The 24369-nt window shown below is 45.1% G+C and overlaps 1 protein-coding gene across 1 annotated transcript in view; it reads right to left on the bottom strand.

The window, feature by feature from the left end:
- LOC135050078 (myeloperoxidase-like) overlaps positions 1–24369 on the bottom strand; it is a 59679-nt gene that overhangs the window by 22282 nt on the left and 13028 nt on the right. Inside the window, exons 3-6 of the mRNA XM_063956217.1 lie at positions 5869–6044; positions 5545–5665; positions 3574–3703; positions 1430–1636 (exon numbers count right to left, since the gene is read on the bottom strand). Coding sequence (XP_063812287.1) covers positions 1430–1636; positions 3574–3703; positions 5545–5665; positions 5869–6044 — 634 coding nt within the window. The remainder of the gene's footprint in view (positions 1–1429; positions 1637–3573; positions 3704–5544; positions 5666–5868; positions 6045–24369) is intronic.

The raw sequence follows: 24369 nt of genomic DNA, 5'->3' as shown, positions 1-24369 counted from the left end.
TGGGGCCATATATTGAGGTATTTTAGCCAGCCAAGGTGTTTTTATTGCTGCCTCAGGGCGCCCCCCCCAGCGCCCTGCACCCTCAGTGACCGAAGTGTGAAGTGTGTGAGAGGAGCAATGGCGCACAGCTGCAGTGCTGTGCGCTACCTTGGTGAAGACAGAGTCTTCATGCCGCCGATTTTCCGGACCATCTTCTTGCTTCTGGCTCTGTAAGGGGGACGGCGGCGCGGCTCCGGGACCGAACATCAAGGCTGGGCCTGCGGTCGATCCCTCTGGAGCTAATGGTGTCCAGTAGCCTAAGAAGCCCAATCCGGCTGCAAGCAGGCGAGTTCGCTTCTTCTCCCCTTAGTCCCTCGCTGCAGTGAGCCTGTTGCCAGCAGGTCTCACTGAAAATAAAAAAAATCTAAGACTATTACTTTCTAAGAGCTCAGGAGAGCCCCTAGTGTGCATCCAACCTCGGCCGGGCACGAAATCTAACTGAGGCTTGGAGGAGGGTCATAGTGGGAGGAGCCAGTGCACACCAGGTAGTCAAAGATCTTTCTAGAGTGCCCAGCCTCCTTCGGAGCCCGCTATTCCCCATGGTCCTTACGGAGTTCCCAGCATCCACTAGGACGTCAGAGAAAAGTATTACTTTTGTCTACTCTAACTAGGTGGAGGATACTATGTTCTGCAATGCACATACAGACTACCTCCCTACACAGCCAAAAGCATTAGAATTCCTGCCGCTGTCAAGATTAAATTATGATCATGTCCAGTGGTCAGGTCATATTGGAAGCTGTGGTGTCATGTGCCTCTATAGAATGCAGCTTAATTGTATTTTTATCATGTCTGTGGTCTGACTATGATGGATGTTAACTCTCTGGATAGAGGTTAACATAATGGTACTGTGATCATGCCCAGTGCTCACGTCATTCTGAGTAGGGACAAAGTACTGTACTATGGGGTTGATGTATAAAGCAGAGAGTGTCTCCACACTTGGTTGCTATTACAACTTCTTCACTCTTTCACTGCTTGATACACCAAACGTATGTATAGAGTGTAATAGAATGATATTAGAGTTCTATCACGAGTTTAATGTACTATGTCTGCACAACATGCACATATTTATATACTGATAGAAATTGTTTCTAAATGTTGTTTAGTATCAGCAATGTAAGTGTAAAACGTTTAGGGGCTGATTTATCAACGAGTTTTATCATACGAAACAGTTTTAAAACTCGTGTATGATAAATGGTGCTCCAGCCAATCAGCTTCTAACTGTCATGTGTTTGAAAAATTATAGCTGGGAGTTCTAAAACACATTGTATAGGAGAAAACTCATTGATAAATCAGCCCCTTACTCTACACAAAAATAGACACTAGTTATAATCTTACTCCTGCTTAGTTGTATTCCTACTCTGAAATAAAACACATTGTAGAAGAAAGGTACCCGCAGTGGGAAGCATGGTGGTGCCCGGACACAGCTGTGCTCACAGTCTATGCCTTTTAGAAAGGTTGATCTCGATGGTGTCTCAGGTGCGAGGTCAAGGTCATGATCAATCCATTGGCCCCACTGCATGAACATGAGAGATCTCTGGCTGTCAAGAGTCTGCTCTCTCTCTGGGAACCGGATAATCTCATTAGACACAGCCCGCGCCTGCAATGACAAAAAAAAAAAAGACATCAAAACAACTGGAAAAAAACGTAATATGCCTGTATGTCCACTGTACACACATATACAGTGCAGTGACATTTGCGTATTACTAATATAATATAGCACTAATAGTATTATGCAGCACTGTTCATACAGCAATGGAATCATTCACATTATCAAGCCTACTTAGAGTTTTAGGGGTCTATGTACTAAGCCTTGGATGGAGATAAAATGGACGGAGATAAAGTACCAATCAGCTCCTAACTGCAATGTCACAGGCTGCGTTTCAAAAATGTCATCAATGGACTGCTTAGAAGCAGGGCAACCCTTTTTCTGCGCATCATAAAGCACTAACAGGGAATCTGTCTTTTGATCCGAGCCGTCCTCTTGACGTAGATTTTCAAGGCTCGCACAGCATCCAACGCCTCCGGAGGGGCAGAAGTGCCAGAACCTGACGGAACCACAATAGGTTGGTTCAAGTGGAACGCAGAGACAACCTTCGTCAGGAACTGCTGCCTGGTCCTGAGCTCTGCTCTATCTTCGTAAAAGACCAAGTATGGACTTTTACACGATAAGGCCCCCAATTCTGAGACACGCCTAGCAGAAGCCAGGGCCAGTAACATTACCGTCTTCCACGTAAGGTACTTGTCTTCTACCATCATTAACGGTTCAAACCAGGAGGACTGTAGAAATTCCAATACCACAATCAGATCCCAGTGTGCCGTTGGTGGCACAAAGGGAGGCTGTGTACGAAATATCCCTTGCAAGAAGGTCTGAACTTCTGGCAACACTGCCAACTTCTTCTGGAAGAAAATAGAAAAGGCTGAAATCTGGACCTTAATAGAGCCCAGACCTAAGCCCATATCCACTCCAGCCTGTAGGAAACATAAGAAACGTCCCAAGTGAAAATCCGCAGGAGGATACTTATGCTCCTCACACCAAGAGACATATATCCTCCAGATATGATGGTAGTGCTTTGACGTCACAGGTTTCCTGGCCTGAACCATGGTTGCAATAACCTTTTGGAAAGGCCTTTGCAAGCATGGATGTTCCGCTCAACCGCCATGCCATCAAACGAAGCTGCCGTAAGTCCGGGTAGACAAACGGTCCTTGTTGAAGAAGATCTCTTCTCATTGGCAGAGGCTAAGGGTCTTCAACGGACATGTCAAGAAGATCCGCATACCATGCCCTCCAAGGCCAGTCTGGGGCAATCAGAATTGCCTGGACTATTTGTTGCCCGATTCTTTTTAGCACCCTTGGGAGTAACGGAATCAGAGGAAACAGGTAGACCAACCGGTAAGGCCACAGCGTCATCAATGCATCCACTGCTATCGCCTGAGGGTCCCTGGTTCTCGGACAATACCAGCGAAGCTTCTTGTTGAGCTGAGATGCCATCAAGTCGATCTGCGGGCAGCCCCACAGGTCGGTAATCTGCTGAAACACCTATGGGAGGAGGCCCCACTCCGCCGGGTGGAGGTCGTGATGACTTAGGAAGTCCGCTTCCCAGTTGTCCACCCCCGGAGTAAAGATGGCCAACATTGCTCTTGCGTTTCTTTCTGCAAAGAGGAGTATCCTTGACACTTCTCGCATGCAGGCTCTGCTTTGTGTTCCTCCTTGTCGATTGATTTATGCCACTGTCGTGGCGTTGTCCGACTGAACTTGAATGGCTGAACATTGACTGAACATATTGATGTTGCCAGAGTGTCAATCTGGATATGTTCAAATTAAACTGGTCTGATATTTTGTCATGTGGATCCGTAATTACTACTGCGACCCATTGAAATTCTGAGTGGATTGTTTTCATTTTAATAACATTAGCTGCATAGTCTCCCAGTGTCTAAAACTATTCGTGGATGTTGCCTTAAATAACAGAAGTTGTTAATCTATCCTGCTGTAAATGTTTTTGCTAGACATTGGCAAATGGTAGAAAATCTAATCACCAAAGGCAAAGTAAATCCATTGATCCTTTTGGATTCTGTCCATCCTTGTGGGAGGGATCTCCCATCCTCATACTGGGCAGGTAGTAAGCGGAAATAGGCCCTGTTGGAAGCTCCAAAGTTTGGAAATCTCCTAAAATGAATAAAAACAAAACAAATCAGTGTTATCATTATCTATTAATGCTTTCATTTGTATTCATGACTGAACTGGAATAGAAAGTCTCAAAATACAATATCACATATATATGCAGCAGGTCCACCTTGCTTTGTATGTAATTGTCAGTACTTGGTTGTGCCCTGTACATCTAGTAGAAACAGTTTTCTCAGTCTACAAAACTGAGAGCATGTTTACTTAGGCGTACCAGTATTAATATTAGAAATATGAAGTTAGATGCATCAGGAATCTGATTATTAAAAGTTGACTATTTCTGTAGCAAACATTTTTGTAGCTGTTTGGAAACACAGGGGGAGATGTATCAGACCTTGGCGAGAGATTAAGCGGATAAAGTGCCAACCTATCAGATTCTGTCTGTCATTTTCAGGTTTTGTTTGAAAAATGGTTGGTAATTTATCTCTCTCCACTTTATCTCTCCAAGGATTGATAAATCTTATCCACAGAGACACACACACCATATGGTGAATACACAAATGTGATCAGACCAAAATGTAGTAACTTCATTACTGTTCATACCACTACTTTTCTCCCCTATATATAGGGGTCATGCCTGTAAAATATATAATATCTGGGGGCAGATGTATTAAGCCTTGAGAAGTGATAAAGCAGTGATAAGTGGAAGGTGATAATGCACCAGCCAATCATTACGGGATTGAAAAATGACAGTTAGGAGCTGATTGGCTGGTACGCTATCACCTTGCACTTATCACGTCTTAATCACTTCTCCAGGCTGAATACATCTGCCCCCTGGTGAGCGGTGAAGTCACGTGCCTCATTTGTAAAGTGTTCCGTGAAGCAATACCCAACTGTCATTGAACTTAATCTATTTGGATATGACGATCACCCCATACAGGCTACTTTTTGTATAAAATGTAAATGTATGCATTACATTACATGCAATAATTTCTTGCAAACCAAAAAGCTTCCATAAGTTACCTTGCAGTTCTGGTGGCCTTGTGCATTTATATGGACACAGAATTCCACGATGGCCTTATAATATCCTTATATTTGACAGTACCCATGTTATATTTGGTGCTTACTAATTTCACATAATGATAAAGACATTAAAAAATTAAAACTGCTCTTTTCTGCTTCATTCCTAAATCTTCAATCTTAGACACTATAGATAGAAATACCACAATCCAAGATTAAAGCTAACACGTATAATTGCCACTCCTGTACCTGCCCTCCTCCCAGACTAACCATAAGTAGAAATAGCTCAGTGTGTATGGGATTCTATGGGATCAGGAGGCCGACACCGCTATCTCACTCAAAACCCCCACCAGCGCGTGCAGCAGCTTTATTTTTCAATATTTTTAAAGGAGGGGGCTGGCCACACCTCCCTGCATTGGCCACGCCCCCTCAGATTACCAGGGTCTGACACAGCTGTCGGCGCTCCTGTATAGGTGTGAACACAGTTTAAGACATCACATTGAAACAAAAATCTTGCAGTTCGGTGTCCGATAGCACCTCTCAACAATATTCTTCTATATCACAAATGGAGTGCATTATACCCATCACTATACAGTTTACAGTAGTTAAATTACCAACAATATTTTCAGCACAATTTGCTACAATAATGTTACATAGCAACGACAAAGTAATCAAAGTTGTATGCAGCTCATAAACATACGGCAACTAATCTGATTTTTAAGACAAAATGTAAAGGCCAAAGCAAGGTAAAAAATAAAGTCATTTTCAGCTCACGAGGGAAGGACAGCGGTGTCTTGTAAACCTATGCTCTAAGCAATCTCTGGGATAGTTACTTGTTTCTTTCCCCCTGGTAATCCTATCCTCACCTGTTGTTGCACACTCCGGTGATCGTACGATAGCAACTTCGAGGACAAGCTTTTGGAAGATGAAGGAAAGCATATCCGGAAACCTTATGTAACATGTCTATCTGGTTGGTTGTCAGCAAGTCTGTTGAATATATGTAATAGTATTGTGCTAAGGTTAGTCAGGCAATAGGATAATTATTGTCAGAATGACTGATGTGTTTCAACTAAGACGTACAGTATAGCACATTTATAATGTCATATTTGAATGAATGAATAAAATAATCTATTTATCTGATCTGATATTAATTCACAGGTAACAGGTGCACTTGAAGTTCCTCTCTGTACCTGAAATGTTTAAAGGTCTGCTGTAGATGCTCCGCACCTTCTCTGTCAGAAGATCAAGGGTGGTCTCTATGTAGTCTGCTGCTCGGATGAAGTTTCTGCTAGAAGCCACAGGCTGTTTAAAGTATGTCATGACCTCAGATGGACTCATGATTCCCTTCCTTAGTCTATCCTTAAGGCTGAAATGAGCAAGTAGGTGACACATATAGTAAATACAATGTGTGTGTGTGTATATATATATATATATATATATATATTGACAATGCTAAATTCTTTTGTCGTATAAACAACCCTTAATGAAGTCTAAGAACACTGTACGCTGTTTACTTAAGAAGTACCGTAAGGGTACGCTAGTTGCGTAACGATCGCTCAGCCGAAGGCGAGACGCTCAAGCGTCACGTTCGCTCACGGCCCAGTGATCACAGGACAACACGTTATTGGCGATGACTAGAGTAATGATTCGCTACGGCGTAGCGGACGCTCGAGACCACGAGGAGATCACCAGCGGCGCAGACGCTCACAACGCTATACCTTTATGTCTAAACCTTTTATCAAAGTAATACACAGAATACCTTAATGTGAATACAGGGTGTAAGTGCAACCTTGTGTAAGCTGACTAACTACAAAGCTGCTTGAGCGTCACCGACGCTCAAGTGAACACTTAACACTATGAGAAAAATACACAGATACTTGATTAGGGTCCAAAGCCTATTAACTGTATTATAACTAATATACTTGTAAAAAGGAATCACAGTACAAATGATACACTACAATATAACAGAGACTTCCTAACCAAATAACTATACAAGAAATACAATACAATACTATGCTGATCTAATACAATACAATACTAGTCAATGGGAGATACGAGAGAAAGAGAAGGGAGAGAGAGAGAGAGAGAGACGGAGAGAGAGAGATTGGCTCACAGTAAGACAATATGATTACGGAGAGAAACTTACGCACAAAGGGTATGATCGCATGCGCCTCTGGACATCCAGCTTCCCGATTATCAGCAATGAGAACCGTTTGATGAGAAGTGGAAGCTGGATGCCACAGGCCCGTCTTTTATGCTACTCACACAATGCAATCTAATGGTCCCTACAACCTCATTGTCCATTGGACGCAGGAATTCGGCTTCGCATTATAACAAAAGGTCATAGGGTGATTCATACAGGTGGGCTGTGACGATTTCAAACAGCTCAGGTGGGTGGGAAACTAGGTTTCCCGCCGCATACCTGAGTATGAGTAAATAATAGAGATGGACATAAACTTCTTATGTCCATAACTATCCGCACGAGCGATTAGTACGCTCCAAACCAACACCGAAATATTGTTAATTAAATACTCTTCCGATGGGTACCAAACACTACTGTATGACTCCTGTTAGACCCTTCCTACAATACAAAGAGGGATCCCTCCGTTCAGGGACATTCTATATTAACCAAACTTTCAGAATCTATCAAAGGGACCATGATCTACAAACTACATTAATTGTGAAAATATGTAACGAATGAGTCGCACGCTACGGTTACATAAACTCTACCGTAAATACGCATACCGTGCGCCCGCGGGTGCACGCTATTGCGGGTATGCGCCTTCACGGGAGAGCGTACGCATGCGCAGCGCAGACCAGTGTGCGGTGCAAATATGGCAGAGTGTATGGGGATATTTTTCTGACTTTGACAGTCCACCCTTTGGCAGTCAATAATAACTGCCACCTTCAAAACATTTCAAAAAGGAGAAAAATATAAGTCAGGGGTTAATTCATTTCCATGGTTGGGTAAGGAAGAAGAGAGGAGTAGGTGTGAAGAGGGTATGACCTAGTGAGATAGCAGAAGTATGTGTGTATGAGTCCATGTTTGGAGGGTCATGTATCATCGTGCATTACGTGTGGTAAATCAAGCTTCGAGGTATTGCGAAGTATACATTTGAATTCCTTCTTATCCCGTGGTACAGGTCTGTGGATGGGCTGTCAAACTTTACCGAGCTCTTTTCGGCTTTTGAACAAAATGGGGAGCACATTTTAGTTGATGATACATGAATGGGGGAATATGTGGTTGCTGATATCTGTGCCTGTATTCCCTATACTATGTGTGTTATTACCTGAGGGTTGTAGAGATGAAGATAAAGAACACTTATGGAAAATGCAATGATATTCTATGTCAGGGAAATGTACATCTGTTGTTGAAGTTTTCTTCGGTATCTGTTGAGAGTCGTCTTCTTTGCGCTGTATTGCTCCTTGGGCATGAGCAAATAGCTTTGTCAGTGCCATCAGATTTACAAAAATGTTGGGCTAGCGTGAGTTTAAAAATACTAGGGAAACTGGGGATCCATGGCAAAGTTCATCAAGTGTCCATATCATAGTTTGTCAAAACTTCATCTTTGGTGCTTGTCCGTTGTCTGTATAGCGTCTCGTCAACTTCCTCGTCCAAGGGGGTCTTTGTATCTTGGAGAAAAGCAGAAAAACAGGTGAAAGAAACGGACCGTATAATCGCATTTTTCATCACATCCTGGTTTCTATCATTGGGTCATAAATCAAATCCAGGTTAATTACAGTTTCCTCACTCCTCAAGCTCACCACTTTTGTACTTTGTTTGCACCTCATTAAAGCCTGCCCGCATCTAAATATCAATCCAATAGATATAACAACACCTAAGATACATAGGAGAAACTTTCCAACATCCATTATGACTCCTTGAGCCCAGTCTCCTAAACCGGAGAACCAATTTCGCGGGTTCAACCATGACACCCAACTAGTCAGCTCATTACCTACAGCGGCAAGGGTGAGATTGTGTTTTCGGCGAAACTCCCATTTTAATTGGAGAATATCGTCCATCTTTTGGTCTATGACCTCTACCGGATCCTCGGTGCTATTTGTGATATACGTGCAACACTTTATGCCGTACTGTGTTGCCAATGTAACACAATATCCGCCTGTTACTGCTGTAAGATAATTAAGAACCATCCTATGCTGAACTAGTTCTGTTTTATAAGCTTGAAGTTCTCTTCCAGTGTATCTGAACGTGTCATCATACATTTCAGTGATATTATCTAACAAATTGGCGAGTGCGGAAATGTATCTATAATTCATCACTCCTCGAGCGGTGCGAGTGAAATCTAACGCTACCAGAATCTGAATCCCGGTGGATTCATGGATAAGATCAGAGGCCGGATGCTCTAACCTTTCTGACAGTTGTCTTTTAACTCGGTGCTCGTAATGAGTGTGAGTATAAGGAGCTTGGGCACCACGGTGTATGTCTTTCATTTTGTCATGTGTTACAGTCATCACTTCAGGCAATACTTTTCCAATATAACACAATCCTTCAGAGTTTGGGGCAAGCCACTTGTACGCCTTTCTCCCACATATGAAATATGCATCATCGGGGAGAACATATGGGACGGAGAAGGACATTACCATATTACACACCTTCCAGGTGAATTCTCCTGACCCTAATTCTTCCATCTGCTTAATGCATGTATCAGTTTGTACGATATGTGCACAGTATCCTGGTGATACTTCTCCAACTCTAGTAATCCTATTTCCTAAGGTATATCGATACCGGAAAGATTTTCCTCTACTGGCTATGTGGCGTACAAGCTCTGTATCTGTAGGCATTCTATCTGCTCTGTGTGAAAAGGTCATGGTAAGGTTGCTCCATGACACTTCCCAATTTCCCGGTTTACGGGGATTGGAGATATTGAAACATAAGAGGGACCTATCCACATGGTATTGGTGGAGCTTCAAACTAGGAGGGCTGGAGATGTTAAACCTCCGGTCCACCGGTCTCCCACCATTTAGCTCAAGTACCTCCCCTAACGTTAAAGGAAATGGTACTAGCCCTGATTTGCTATGACCCTGAGGTACTTGAGAGCATACCCAACAATCTGTTTGGTTTAATACGTTACCCACTAAGGAGTGATAGTCACTCAATGGATGCCGGTCCATATGGATATTAAAACTGGATTGGCATTCCTTTATGCACCCATCCTCAATCAAATTGTCACAGAGCCTACAGATACAGTTTTCTTCAGCTAACAATCCATCACAATTTCTTCTATCGGATCGTTTTCTGATACTCGCCTTTGCTTGTTGATTTGGTTGATCTTGGAAAACTACGCCTCCATCATCATAATCGGAACCCATTCCAGAACCTCTCTCGACCTCTATGGTACTCTCGCCGGAACAGACTGCTCTGGTCAACATCATGGTTAACATCAAAATCCGGATCACAGTCTCTTGGGGCAAGTCCATCTTTGAGGAGGAAATGGAGAAGAATGAGAAGGGGGAAAAAGAAATTTCAAGGGAGAGGGGATGGGAAGTGGAGAAAAACAATAAAAGGGATTGGGGAGTCGACAACTGCTTTCGGTCTTCAAGGCTCAGGTGCCGCCTCAGTCCTCCTGGAACAGACACTCCAGTGATACAACCTCTACCGTCTGTTCCTTATCACGGGACTTCTCTGGATCAGCAACCTTTTTGCAGTGGGATGAATGGACCCAAGTCTCTCTCTCAGCAACCTTCAATGCTGTGGTGCTAGTCAATAAGACCTGGTATGGTCCTTCCCATCTATCAATAAGACAACCTGAGCGTAGAAAATTTCGTATCATTACATAATCCCCAGGTTCAATGTCATGACAATTACTATCTGGTAAATCAGGAATCACCAACTTCAGATTATCATTTTGATTCCTCAACTGCTTACTCATGTTAATCAAGTATTTTACAGTCACTTCATTGTTACATTTCAAATCATCCTGAGGGTTAATCATGACATGCGGTTGTCGACCAAACAGAATTTCAAAAGGGGACAGGTTAAGAGGGGACCTGGGAGTGGTTCTGATGCTATACAAAACAATGGGTAAAGCTTCTGGCCACGTCAATCCTGTCTCTGCCATTACTTTACTCAATGTATTTTTAATAGTGCTGTTCACTCTTTCGACCTTCGCACTCGCCTGTGGACGGTACGGAGTGTGCAGCTTGCTATCAATACCCATTAATTTACACATTCCTTGAAAGACATCACCGGTAAAATGGGTACCCCTATCACTTTCAATGATTCTAGGGATACCATATCTACATACAAATTCCTGCACAATTTTCTTAGCTGTAAACATAGCGGTAATTGTAGCTGCTGGAAATGCTTCGACCCAATTCGAGAAAACATCTATACAAACAAGTACATATTTCAAATTTCGACATGGGGGTAATTGAATGAAGTCAATTTGTATTACCTGGAAAGGGCCGCCGGCAGGTGGGATATGGGATGGTTCTGTAGGTATTGCTTTTCCAATATTCTTTCTCAGACAGGTAAGGCATGACATTGCTCTTTTACCCGCATGAGAGGAGAATCCTGGGGCGCACCAGTATGCTCTTACCAATTTGCACATCCCCTCCTTGCCTAGATGAGTCAGCCCGTGAGCTGCTTCAGCCAGACACGGAAGGTATGTCCTGGGGGCCACTGGTTTACCATGTCCATCCGTCCAGAGCCCTGAGGACTCCTGGCCATATCCCTTTGCCTTCCAGACTGCCTTTTCCTGTGTGGAACACAAATTCTGCATCTCACACAACTTCTGTGTGTTGATGGTATTAAATACCATCAGTTGTGTGGTGTCTGTCTGTATGGGGGTAGCAGCTGCAAGCTTAGCTGCTTCGTCTGCTCGGCTGTTACCAAGTGACACTGGGTCTTGACTATATGTATGTGCTTTACATTTGATAACAGCCACTCTGTCGGGTTCCTGTATCGCTGTTAGAAGCCTTTTTATATAAGCTGCATGCGCTATCGGTGTACCAGCTGCCGTCATGAAATTTCTGAGGCGCCATAGGGCTCCGAAATCATGTACTACCCCGAAGGCGTATCTAGAATCGGTGTAGATATTGGCTGACTTACCCTTAGCCAATTCACATGCTCTGGTTAGGGCGACCAGTTCAGCAACCTGGGCTGAGTGAGGTGGACCTAGCGGTTCCGCTTCTATGGTGTCTTGGTCATCTACGACTGCGTATCCAGTACACAAGTCTCCCGAGTCTGACTGTCTATGACAACTACCGTCAGTGTAGAACGTGAGTTCTGCATCTTCCAGTGGATTGTCACTGATGTCAGGCCTTGCGGTAAAATTTTGGGTCAAATATTCCATACAATCATGTGCATCTTCCTTTGTATTAAATCCTCCTTCCCCATCACTCTCACCTTCCACCCTTTGTGTCTGACCAGGCACACCTGGGAGAAATGTTGCAGGATTTAATGCGCTGCATCTCCTTATGGTGATGTTTACTGGGGCCATTAATGCCAATTCCCATCTTGTAAACCTTGCTGATGAGACGTGTCTGGTTTGGGCAGAATTCAATAAGGCAGATACTGCATGTGGTGTATGGATTGTGAGGTTGTGGCCTAGCACGACATCTTCGCTTTTTGTCACTAGCAATGCTATCGCCGCAACGCTACGCAAGCATGTGGGAAGGGATCGCGCTACCATGTCTAGCTGAGCGCTGTAGTATGCAACTGGCCTGCTGGCATCACCGTGTTTTTGGGTTAGTACACCTGCTGCGCAACCAGCACTTTCTGTTCCGTATAGTTCAAAGGGTTTCCCATAGTCTGGCATACCTAGTGCTGGCGCCTGCGTTAGGCACTGTTTGAGTCTCTCAAATGCTGTTTCGGATTCGTCTGTATGCGAGATCCTATCAGGTTTGTTTGAGGAGACCATTTCCTGCAAAGGTAACGCCAATATGGAAAACCCTGGGATCCAATTACGGCAATACCCACACATTCCTAAAAACGTCCTGATCTGTTGCTGGGTTTGTGGCAGTGTCATGTCTCTAATGGCTTGGATTCTATCAGCGGTCAGGTGTCTCAGTCCTTGTGTTAGACAGTGTCCCAAATATTTTACCTTAGTTTGGCATAATTGCAACTTGTCTTTGGAAACCTTATGTCCTGTGTCTGAAAGATGAAACAGGAGCTGTTTCGTATCCTTCAGGGAAGCTTCCAGCGAATCTGAACACAGTAGTAAATCATCTACATACTGTATCAATACTGATCCACTCTCCGGTTGGAAAGACTGTAAACAATCATGCAAAGCCTGAGAAAATATACTTGGACTATCTATGAAACCTTGGGGTAACCGAGTCCACGTGTATTGGACTCCTCTGTATGTGAATGCAAACAAATATTGGCTGTCAGGGTGCAGAGGTACCGAAAAGAATGCGGAGCAGAGGTCAATAACAGTGAAAAATTTGGCAGTGGGAGGAATTTGCATTAGGATGACAGCTGGATTTGGCACTACGGGGAACTGACTCTCAACTATTTTGTTAATCCCCCTTAGATCCTGCACTAGCCTGTAACCCCTCCCCCCACTCTTTTTAACAGGGAAGATGGGACTATTTGCTGTGCTGGACGTTCTTACTAGAATGCCCTGTTGTAGCAAGCGCTCTATTACTGGGAAAACTCCTAACTCCACCTCTGGCTTCAGAGGATACTGTGGGATTTTTGGAGCTATCCTACCATCTTTTACTTGTACAACTACTGGAGCTACGTTTGCCATTAATCCAGTGTCCTGTCCATCTTTTGTCCAAAGTGACTCTGGTATCTGAGATGTCATCTCTTCTATTTGGGATGGATTCCTATTTGTCATAATGGGATGTGACATTAATTTTGATGGGGAGTCTAACATGTCTCGTACTTCCTGAGCGTGATTCTCAGGAATGTCCAAGAATACACCTTCAGGAGTACAATAAATGACGCAACCCATTTTACATAGTAAGTCTCTTCCCAGGAGATTGGTTGGTGCCGATGCAGCTAGCAAAAACGAATGCTTGGTATGCAAAGGCCCTATTGTGATCTCGGCTGGTTTGCTAACAGGGTAGTGCTGGACTACTCCTGTTACTCCCACGGCTGGAACTGTCCTACCAGTGGTTCTCATGCCCACTGTCGAATTTATCACTGACTTGGCCGCCCCTGTGTCTACAAGAAAGTTTAAGGTTTTACCAGCTACATTGATTGCAATCTCTGGTTCATTTCTAAGACTGGCAATCAATTTCACTGGCTGCAGATTACAGGTATGGCCACACCCCTATTGGGTATGCTGACCTCCCTGAATCCCGTTGGCAGCAACTACTTGTGGGGGAGTTAGCTGGGAACTACCAGAGGCATGCCAATCTCTGTTCGGGGGGTATCTTTTTGTTTCCCCTGTATGTGGCTCAAAACTCCGCCTCTGTGGACCCTGCTCCCAATGTCGTGTGTCGTGTCGTTGTCTAGGGGGTTGAAAAGATCTTTGTACACTCTTTGTTCTACAGTCTCGTGCATAGTGTCCCTGTTTGTTACAAGAAAAACATGTTATTACACTTGACTTACCCACAGGATTCGGTGGTACATACGCAGGCTGCCTTGTGGTCAGCGCCTGTATACTTACTGACATCAACTTATCACTTTGCGACTCCCTGTGTCTAGTGATGTTTCTGTCGTGATCAATAGCAGCCTCTCTTAATGTGGACACCGACAGACCTCGCCAACATGGTTGCGTGGTCTGAACCCTAGTCTTTAATGTTTCCTTTAAACCATCCATCAGTACAGATACTGCTACTTCTTGGTGGTTTGGGTTGGTCCTAATGTCTTCTATTCCAGTGTACTTTGCCATTTCTAATAGTGCCCGATGAAAATATTCTGTTGCCGTTTCGGACTCTTTTTGTCTAATGGAGAATATTTTGTTCCATTTAACAACGGCTGGGAAATACTCCTTTAGCTGTAAATTTATCCTTTTTACATTATCCTTGTTGTACACGTCTGTAAGCGGTACATCTTTATCTAGTCCACAATCCGCTAAGAATTGAACTGAGTCGACATTTGAAGGTAAACAAGCTCTTAGCAGTATCTGCCAATCCTTGTTGTTGGGTTCTACAGTGTTACCTAGATCCCTGATGTATTTTTGGCTAGCAACTAAGTCTTTCCTGGGGTCAGGAAATTCGGACACTATTGTTCTTAATTCCATTCGGGAAAATGGTGTGTACATGGCAATGTTCCTTATGGGAGTGGCTCCTGATACATCTGTTTTCCCATTGGGAACTGCTATTACTCTAACAGGGTTAACTCTAACAACCTCATTCTGTGTAGATTCTACAACTTGTGGTGAAATTGTTTCAGTATAATGCATGGTGCCGTACTTACCCGTTGACACGACCTCACCTATCCCTCCGCTAGGGGCCTTTGCTAATCTCGTGGGTGTTGCTGTGCCTACTGTGGTCTCTGCTATGGTGGCTGCGAGAGAGAGAGCTGAAATTGTTGCTGGATCGTCTTCTTGATCACACTCCTGAGGAAAGTTCAAAACAGGGTACAACTTGCACGGGTTAATACTTGCATGAGTTACTTGGTTAACATCATTAACATTTACAGGGTTACTAAGTGTTTGTGTTTTACAACCCAGTGCGTTTCTCTCCGTAATCAACTTCTCTCCTGCTATGTATAGTGGTGGCGGGGCTGTGGCTATCAGTTTCCTGACTGCCCCAGATCCCGCCGCCAGAGCCAAACCTCTCTGTATCTCACCTTCCTGTTGCCACAACTGTAAATAATCATGATGCTGAATTCGTCTCTTTGTTGATTTTATGAGACATATCCTCCTCCTTAAATTTTGTAACACTTCTGGACTGAAGCTACCTATTCTTGGGAATTTCTCCCTGTCTTGTACAGTCATTCTCTCCCATTCATCACATAAAACCTCTGTGTGACTTCCGTATTTTTCACACATGATGTACCTTGCCGACCCGACTGGTCGGTTCTCTGAATCAACCCGAACCGAGGTTGATCGCCCCCTACCTGAACAATTGGCCCCCATAATCTGCAGGTGTTGCTTACTACTCCTTTGATCTTTATATCACGGTCTTCAGCGAACCCTTACAGCAAACCAAATTATTCAAAATAGGCCGGCGGTGGCGGTTTACCGAGTACCCCACTCACTCGCCCACCTCGACCAATACGACCTGATCACACCGATATGGTGCTGGCGTACTCGATACAGGGCCCTACCAGAAACCTTCTGTTTACTGGAACATACGAGGGTTACCCGCAGGACACTTACTCTTTCCAGTAAAGGTGGGGTTGTTAGATAGTTCCTGAGTGACCAGCGAACTTCCCTTTAAAAATAAAAAATTACACAAATCACGTCAGAATGTACAAATAGCGTTTGTGACCACTTTACTCTAATGGTATTAGGTCAGATTACTAACTACTGCACACAATTACGTGCGGTACAATCGTTCAGTACATAAGCACTACCTGTTATGTACTGAGAGATCAATGGAATCGAAAATTGCGGCTGCGAATTCCTTCAGCCAGAGCTTCCAATGGCCTATATGGGTTTTAGCACCAACCCCCGGGGTTGTGCTTCTTGTACCTTTATAGCGGACCTTCTTGTACCTTGTGACCTCCTGGTCTTGTTCTGTACGACCTCCTGGTCTGACCTCCTGGTCTTGTATACTGGTCCGCTATACTCTAATGCTCATATTTTATTTAACCAAGGATGCCTCCTTAGCCACCGTATATGTCACTTACACGTATGTCCTACCCGATTTCTTTTTGGTTCAACCTCTAAGTTATATAAACTTATGTAATAAAAACACACTCACTCAACACATGTACACTTTCGTTTCTATATCTATTTCTGCGCAGAAATTTTCTTTAGCCCAGCTGTGTTACCAATTAGGAGCAGGATCTGTTAAACTAAATTTCAAATTTTCCAAAAATAGATTTGCGTTATTTACCGCGTCGCGTTACTTACCGCTGTGCGTTACTTATCGCCTTTTCACAACTTGAGCTACGTGGGCGTAACCGGACGCTACGTTGCGTAATGTACGCTGCGTGCGTCTGCCTTTGGGTTGCGTACGCTAGTCTTTGTTAGAGACACGTGTACGCAAAACAAAAGATCCACCGTAACACAATTTCTTTTATCAATGTAAACGATCCCTGATCATCTACCGCGTACCCCACTGGCTTTGCCTTATCTCCCAGGCAAACGTGTGTGTTTGTCTACACTTTTAACTATTACCTCTATTCTTAAACTATGAAATAACAGCAAGTCTCTTTTAGTACTTTCTATCAACTATAAAAATTGGCAAACAGGAATAGTGATATACGAAATTGAAAAAGAAATGCAGATATATATGTATGCGTGCGTGTATACGCAAGACAGAAGAGAAATAAACAGTTTTAAAAGACACAAGCGTTTTGTTCTTACTTCCGGTTCCCGGATTCCTTCAGCACTCTTTATCTAAGCGAAGCAGACGCTTATCCCGTCAGCACTGCGAGACAACCTCCCACCCTTTGCTGGGGGATAATGTCTGCTGATCTACCTAGTGCAGATATGAGAAGGACAGGACGAGTCCCCCAATTGACAATGCTAAATTCTTTTGTCGTATAAACAACCCTTAATGAAGTCTAAGAACACTGTACGCTGTTTACTTAAGAAGTACCGTAAGGGTACGCTAGTTGCGTAACGATCGCTCAGCCGAAGGCGAGACGCTCAAGCGTCACGTTCGCTCACGGCCCAGTGATCACAGGACAACACGTTATTGGCGATGACTAGAGTAATGATTCGCTACGGCGTAGCGGACGCTCGAGACCACGAGGAGATCACCAGCGGCGCAGACGCTCACAACGCTATACCTTTATGTCTAAACCTTTTATCAAAGTAATACACAGAATACCTTAATGTGAATACAGGGTGTAAGTGCAACCTTGTGTAACCTGACTAACTACAAAGCTGCTTGAGCGTCACCGACGCTCAAGTGAACACTTAACACTATGAGAAAAATACACAGATACTTGATTAGGGTCCAAAGCCTATTAACTGTATTATAACTAATATACTTGTAAAAAGGAATCACAGTACAAATGATACACTACAATATAACAGAGACTTCCTAACCAAATAACTATACAAGAAATACAATACAATACTATGCTGATCTAATACAATACAATACTAGTCAATGGGAGATACGAGAGAAAGAGAAGGGAGAGAGAGAGAGAGAGAGACGGAGAGAGAGAGATTGGCTCACAGTAAGACAATATGATTACGGAGAGAAACTTACGCACAAAGGGTATGATCGCATGCGCCTCTGGACATCCAGCTTCCCGATTATCAGCAATGAGAACCGTTTGATGAGAAGTGGAAGCTGGATGCCACAGGCCCGTCTTTTATGCTACTCACACAATGCAATCTAATGGTCCCTACAACCTCATTGTCCATTGGACGCAGGAATTCGGCTTCGCATTATAACAAAAGGTCATAGGGTGATTCATACAGGTGGGCTGTGACGATTTCAAACAGCTCAGGTGGGTGGGAAACTAGGTTTCCCGCCGCATACCTGAGTATGAGTAAATAATAGAGATGGACATAAACTTCTTATGTCCATAACTATCCGCACGAGCGATTAGTACGCTCCAAACCAACACCGAAATATTGTTAATTAAATACTCTTCCGATGGGTACCAAACACTACTGTATGACTCCTGTTAGACCCTTCCTACAATACAAAGAGGGATCCCTCCGTTCAGGGACATTCTATATTAACCAAACTTTCAGAATCTATCAAAGGGACCATGATCTACAAACTACATTAATTGTGAAAATATGTAACGAATGAGTCGCACGCTACGGTTACATAAACTCTACCGTAAATACGCATACCGTGCGCCCGCGGGTGCACGCTATTGCGGGTATGCGCCTTCACGGGAGAGCGTACGCATGCGCAGCGCAGACCAGTGTGCGGTGCAAATATGGCAGAGTGTATGGGGATATTTTTCTGACTTTGACAATATACACACACACACACACAGGTTGAGTATCCCATATCCAAAATGCTTGGGACCAGAGGAATTTTGGATATCGGATTTTTCCGTATTTTGGAATAATTGTATACCATAATGAGATATCATGGCGATGGGTTCTAAGTCTAAGCACAGAATGCATTTATGTTACATACACACCTTATGCACACAGCCTGAAGGTAATTTTAGCCAATATTTTTAATAACTTTGTGCATTAAACAAAGTGTGTGTACATTCACACAATTCATTTATGTTTCATATACACCTTATACACACAGCCTGAAGGTCATTAAATACAATAGGTTTCACTATCTCAGTCCCGCTCAAAAAATTCTGTATTTCGGAATATTTGGATATGGGATACTCAACCAGTATATGTTATAATAGACCATTACTCAGGGATGTGCGGTGAGCTAAATAGCTCAGGAGGCACTGGCTAGCACCAGAGATAGATGTACATGCAATATATGAGCCAAATCGTACATCTGGGCATTATACACAGGTGCAGCAGTATAAACTCCTGGAAATTTGGTGAGTTTTGATCAGAGATGTGCGGAAAAGATAGGCAGGTGAGGCACTGCCTCACCTGCCATAGACTTTTTACTTCAGAGTTTTGGCTATAAAATAAGAATTTACTTACCGATAATTCTATTTCTCGTAGTCCGTAGTGGATGCTGGGAACTCCGTAAGGACCATGGGGAATAGCGGCTCCGCAGGAGACTGGGCACATCTAAAGAAAGCTTTAGGACTATCTGGTGTGCACTGGCTCCTCCCCCTATGACCCTCCTCCAAGCCTCAGTTAGGATACTGTGCCCGGACGAGCGTACACAATAAGGAAGGATTTTGAATCCCGGGTAAGACTCATACCAGCCACACCAATCACACCGTACAACTTGTGATATGAAACCCAGTTAACAGCATGATAACAGAGGAGCCTCTGAATAGATGGCTCACAACAAGAACCCGATTAGTTAACAATAACTATGTACAAGTATTGCAGACAATCCGCACTTGGGATGGGCGCCCAGCATCCACTACGGACTACGAGAAATAGAATTATCGGTAAGTAAATTCTTATTTTCTCTGACGTCCTAGTGGATGCTGGGAACTCCGTAAGGACCATGGGGATTATACCAAAGCTCCCAAACGGGCGGGAGAGTGCGGATGACTCTGCAGCACCGAATGAGAGAACTCCAGGTCCTCCTCAGCCAGGGTATCAATTCGTAGAATTTTGCAAACGTGTTTGCCCCTGACCAAGTAGCTGCTCGGCAAAGTTGTAAAGCCGAGACCCCTCGGGCAGCCGCCCAAGATGAGCCCACCGTCCTTGTGGAATGGGCTTTTATTGATTTAGGCTGCGGTAATCCTACCGCAGAATGCGCCAGCTGAATAGTGCTACAAAACCAGCGCACAATAGACTGCCTAGAAGCAGGAGCACCCAGCTTGTTGGGTGCCATCAGGATAAACAGCGAGTCAGTTTTCCTGACTCCAGCCGTCCTGGAAAAATAAAATTTACAGGGCTCTGACTACGTCCAGCAACTTGGAATCCTCCAAGTCCCCAGTAGCCGCAGGCACCACAATAGGTTGGTTCAAGTGAAAACCTGAGACCACCTTCGGGAGAAACTGAGGACGAGTCCTCAACTCTGCCCTATCCATACAGAAAATCAGATAAGGCCTTTTACATGACAAAGCCGCCAATTCTGACACACGCCTGGCCAAGGCCAAGGCCAACAGCATGACCACTTTCCACGCGAGATACTTTAGCTCCATGGTTTTAAGTGGCTCAACCAATGCGACATTAGGAAATCCAACACCACGTTGAGATCCAAAAAGTGCCACAGGAGGCACAAAAGGAGGCTGAATATGTAGTACTCCTTTAACCAAAGTCTGAACTTCAGGCAGTGAAGCCAGTTTTTTCTGGAAGAAAATCGACAGAGCCGAAATCAGGACCTTGATGGACCCCAATTTGAGGCCCAAACGTCACCCCTGCTTGCAGGAAGTGCAGGAATCGACATAGTTGAAATTCCTCCGTCGGGGCCTTCATGGCCTCCCACCAAGCAACAAATTTTCGCCAAACGCGGCGATAATGTCTTGCGGTGACATCCTTCCTGGCTATGATCAGGGTAGGGATGACTTCCTTCGGAATACCCTTTTCCTTTAGGATCCGGTGTTCTACCGCCATGCCGTCAAACGCAGCCGCGGTAAGTCTTGGAACAGACAGGGTCCCTGCTGCAGCAGGTCTTGTCTGAGCGGCAGAGGCCAAGGGTCCTCTGCCAGCATCTCTTGAAGTTCCGGGTACCAAGCTCTTCATGGCCAATCCGGAACCCCGAGTATGGTTTTCACTCCTCGCCTTCTTATTATTCTCAGTACCTTGGGTATGAGAGGTAGAGGAGGAGACACATAAACCGACTGGTACACCCACGGTGTCACTAGAGCGTCCCCAGCGATCGCCTGAGGGTCCCTTGACCTGGCGCAATATCTTTTCAACTTCTTGTTGAGGCGGGACGCCATCATGTCCACCCGTGGTCATTCCCAACGGTTTACCCGCATTTGGAAAACTTCTGGATGAAGTCCCCATTCTCCTGGGTGTAGGTCGCCCATCGGAGAATCCTTGTGGCTTCTGCCATCGCCATCCTGCTTCTTGTGCCGCCCTGTCTGTGTACATGGGCGACCGCCGTGATGTCGTCTGATTGGATCAGTACCGGCTGGTTCTGAAGCAGGGGCCTTGCTTGTCTTAGGGCATTGTAAATGGCCCTTAGCTGCAGAATATTTATGTGAAGCGAAATCTCCTTGGAAATTTCTTCCCTGTGTGACTGCACCCCAGCCCCGAAGGCTGGCATCCGTGGTCACCAGGACCCAGTCCTGTATTCCGAATCTGCGGCCCACTAGTAGATGAGCCCTCTGCAGCCACCACAGCAGCGACACCCTGTTTCTTGCTGACAGGGTTATCCGCTGTTGTATCTGTACATGGGACCCGGACCATTAGTCCCACAGGTCCCACTGGAACGTCCTTGCGTGGAGTCTTCCGAATGGAATTATGCTTCGTACGAAGCTACCATTTTTCCCAGGACTCGTGTGCATTGATGTACCGACACCTGTCCTGGTTTTAGGATGTCTCTGACTAGAGATGACAACTCCTCGGCTTTTTCCACTGGAAGAAACACTCTTTTCTGGTCTGCGTTCAGAAACATTCCCAGGAACAGAAGACGTGTCGTCGGGACCAGCTGTGACTTTGGAATATTGAGAATCCAGTCGTGCTGTTGTAGCACTTCCCGTGAGAGTGCTACCCCCACTACCAACTGTTCTTTGGACCTCGCCTTTATCAGGAGATCGTCCAAGTACGGGTTAATAAAAACTTCCTTCTTGTGAAGGAGTATCATCACTTCGGCCATTACCTAGGTAAAGACCTTCGGTGCCGTGGACAACTCCAACGGCCGCGTCTGGAACTGATAGTGACAGTCCTGTACCACATATCTGAGGTACTCCTGGTGAGGGGGGGGGGGGGAATGGGGACATGCAGGTACGCATCCTTGATGTCCAGGGAGACCCTGTAATCCCCCTCGTCCAGGCTCGTAATAAGCGCCCTGAGCGATTCCATCTTGAACTTGAATCTTCTGATATAAAAGTTCAAGTATTTTAATTTCAAGATGGGTCTCACCGAACCGTTGCGGTACCACAACCACTGTGGAATAGTAACCCCTTCCTTGCTGAAGGAGGGGCACCTTGACAATCACTTGTTGTGATTATAGTGTTGAATATCCACCAACACCGTCTCCCTGGCAGAGGGAGGTGCCGGTAAGGCAGATTTTAGGACAGGCGGGGGGAAGAACGTCTCGAACTCCAGCCTGTACCCCTGAGATACTACTTGAAGGACCCAGGGATCTATGTGAGAGAGCCCACTGTCCGCTGAAATATCTGAGACGGGCCCCCACCGTACCCGGGTCCGCCTGAGCAGCCCCAGCACCATGCTGTGGCCCTACCGGACGCAGGGAGGACTTCTGCTCTTGGGAACTAGCTGTGTGTTGCAGCTTTTTTCCTCTACCTTTGCCTCTCGGCAGAAAGGATGAGCCTCTAGCCCACTTGTTTTTCTGGGGCCGAAAGGACTGTACTTGATGATACGGTGCTTTCTTTTGTTGTGGGGTAGCCTGTGGCAAAAAAAATTAATTTCCCAGCAGTAGCTGTGGAAACGAGGTCTGAAAAACTATCCCCAAACAGTTTTACCCCCTTATAGGGCAACTTCCATGTGCCGATTCGAGTCGGCATCGCCTGACCATTGCCAAGTCCATAACCCCTGTCTGGCGGCAATGGACCTAGCGCTTATTTTTTATGCCAGCCGGCAAATATCCCTCTGTGCATCACGCATGTATAAGACCACGTCTTTTATATGCTCTATTTTCAGCAAAATATTGTCCCTATCCATAGTTATTTTCCGACAGGGAATCTGACCACGCAGCGGGAGCACTGCCCATCCATGCCGAAGCAACGGCTGGTCGCAATATAATGCCCTAGTGTGTGACCATATCTTATAGGGTAACCTCCTGCTTTCTATCAGCAGGTTCCTTCAGGGCGGCCGTACCCGAAAACGGTAGTGCCACCTTTTCTGATAAGCGTGTAAGCGCTGTATCTACCCTATGGGGTGTTTCCCCGCGTGACCTATCCTCTGGCGGGAAAGGGTACGCTGCCAATAACCGTTGTAGAAATTATCAATTTCTTACCGGGGGAAGACCACTCTTCCTCACACACCTCATTTAATTTCTCAGATGCAGGAAAAACTACTAATAGTTTTCTCTCACCAAACACAATACCCTTTTATGTGGTACCTGGGGTATAATCATAAATGTGTAATACATTTTTTATTGTCTCAATCCTGTAACGGGTGGACCTATTTGGAGGGTACACCAGTCTCATCGATGTCGACACTGGAGTCAGTATGCGTGTCGACATCTGTGTCTGTTATCTGAGGTAGCGGGCGATTTTAGAGCCCCCCATGACATTTGAGACGCTGGAACAGGCACAAGCTGAGTAGCCGGCTGTTCCGTGTCGTCGGCCTTTTATGTAAGGAGTTGACACTTTCACGTAATCCTTCCATAAGTTCAACCACACCGGTGTCGACCCCGCAGGGGGTGACAACATATTTACAGGCATTCGCTCCGCCTCCACCTCATTATCCTCCACATACCTGTCGACACAGCCGTACCGACACACAGCACACACACAGGGAATGCTCTGATAGAGGACAGGACCCCACAAAGCCCTTTGGGGAGACAGAGGGAGAGTATGCCAGCACACACCAGGGCGCTATATATCACAGGGATAGCACCTATAAAAAAGTGTTTTCCCTTATAGCTGCCTATATGTTGTATACTGCGCCTAAATTGTGCCCCCCCCTCTCTTTTTAACCCTTTCTGTAGTGTATTAACTGCAGGGGAGAGCCAGGGAGCTTCCCTCCAACGGAGATGTGAGGGAAAAATGGCGCCAGTGTGCTGAGGAGATAGGCTCCGCCCCTTTTTCGCGGACTTTTCTCCCGCATTTTTATGGAATCTGGCAGGGGTTAATATACATCCATATAGCCCTGGGGGTTATATGTGATGTATTTTTGCCAGCCAAGGTGTTTATATTGCTGCTCAGGGCGCCCCCCCCAGCGCCCTGCACCCTCAGTGACCGGAGTGTGTGGTGTGCATGAGGAGCAATGGCGCACAGC

This window comes from Pseudophryne corroboree, chromosome 2 (genome assembly GCF_028390025.1).
Source record: "Pseudophryne corroboree isolate aPseCor3 chromosome 2, aPseCor3.hap2, whole genome shotgun sequence".
NCBI lineage: Eukaryota > Metazoa > Chordata > Amphibia > Anura > Myobatrachidae > Pseudophryne > Pseudophryne corroboree.
Note: the sequence above shows the minus strand (reverse complement) of the source record. Positions and strands in the feature narration are given on the sequence as shown.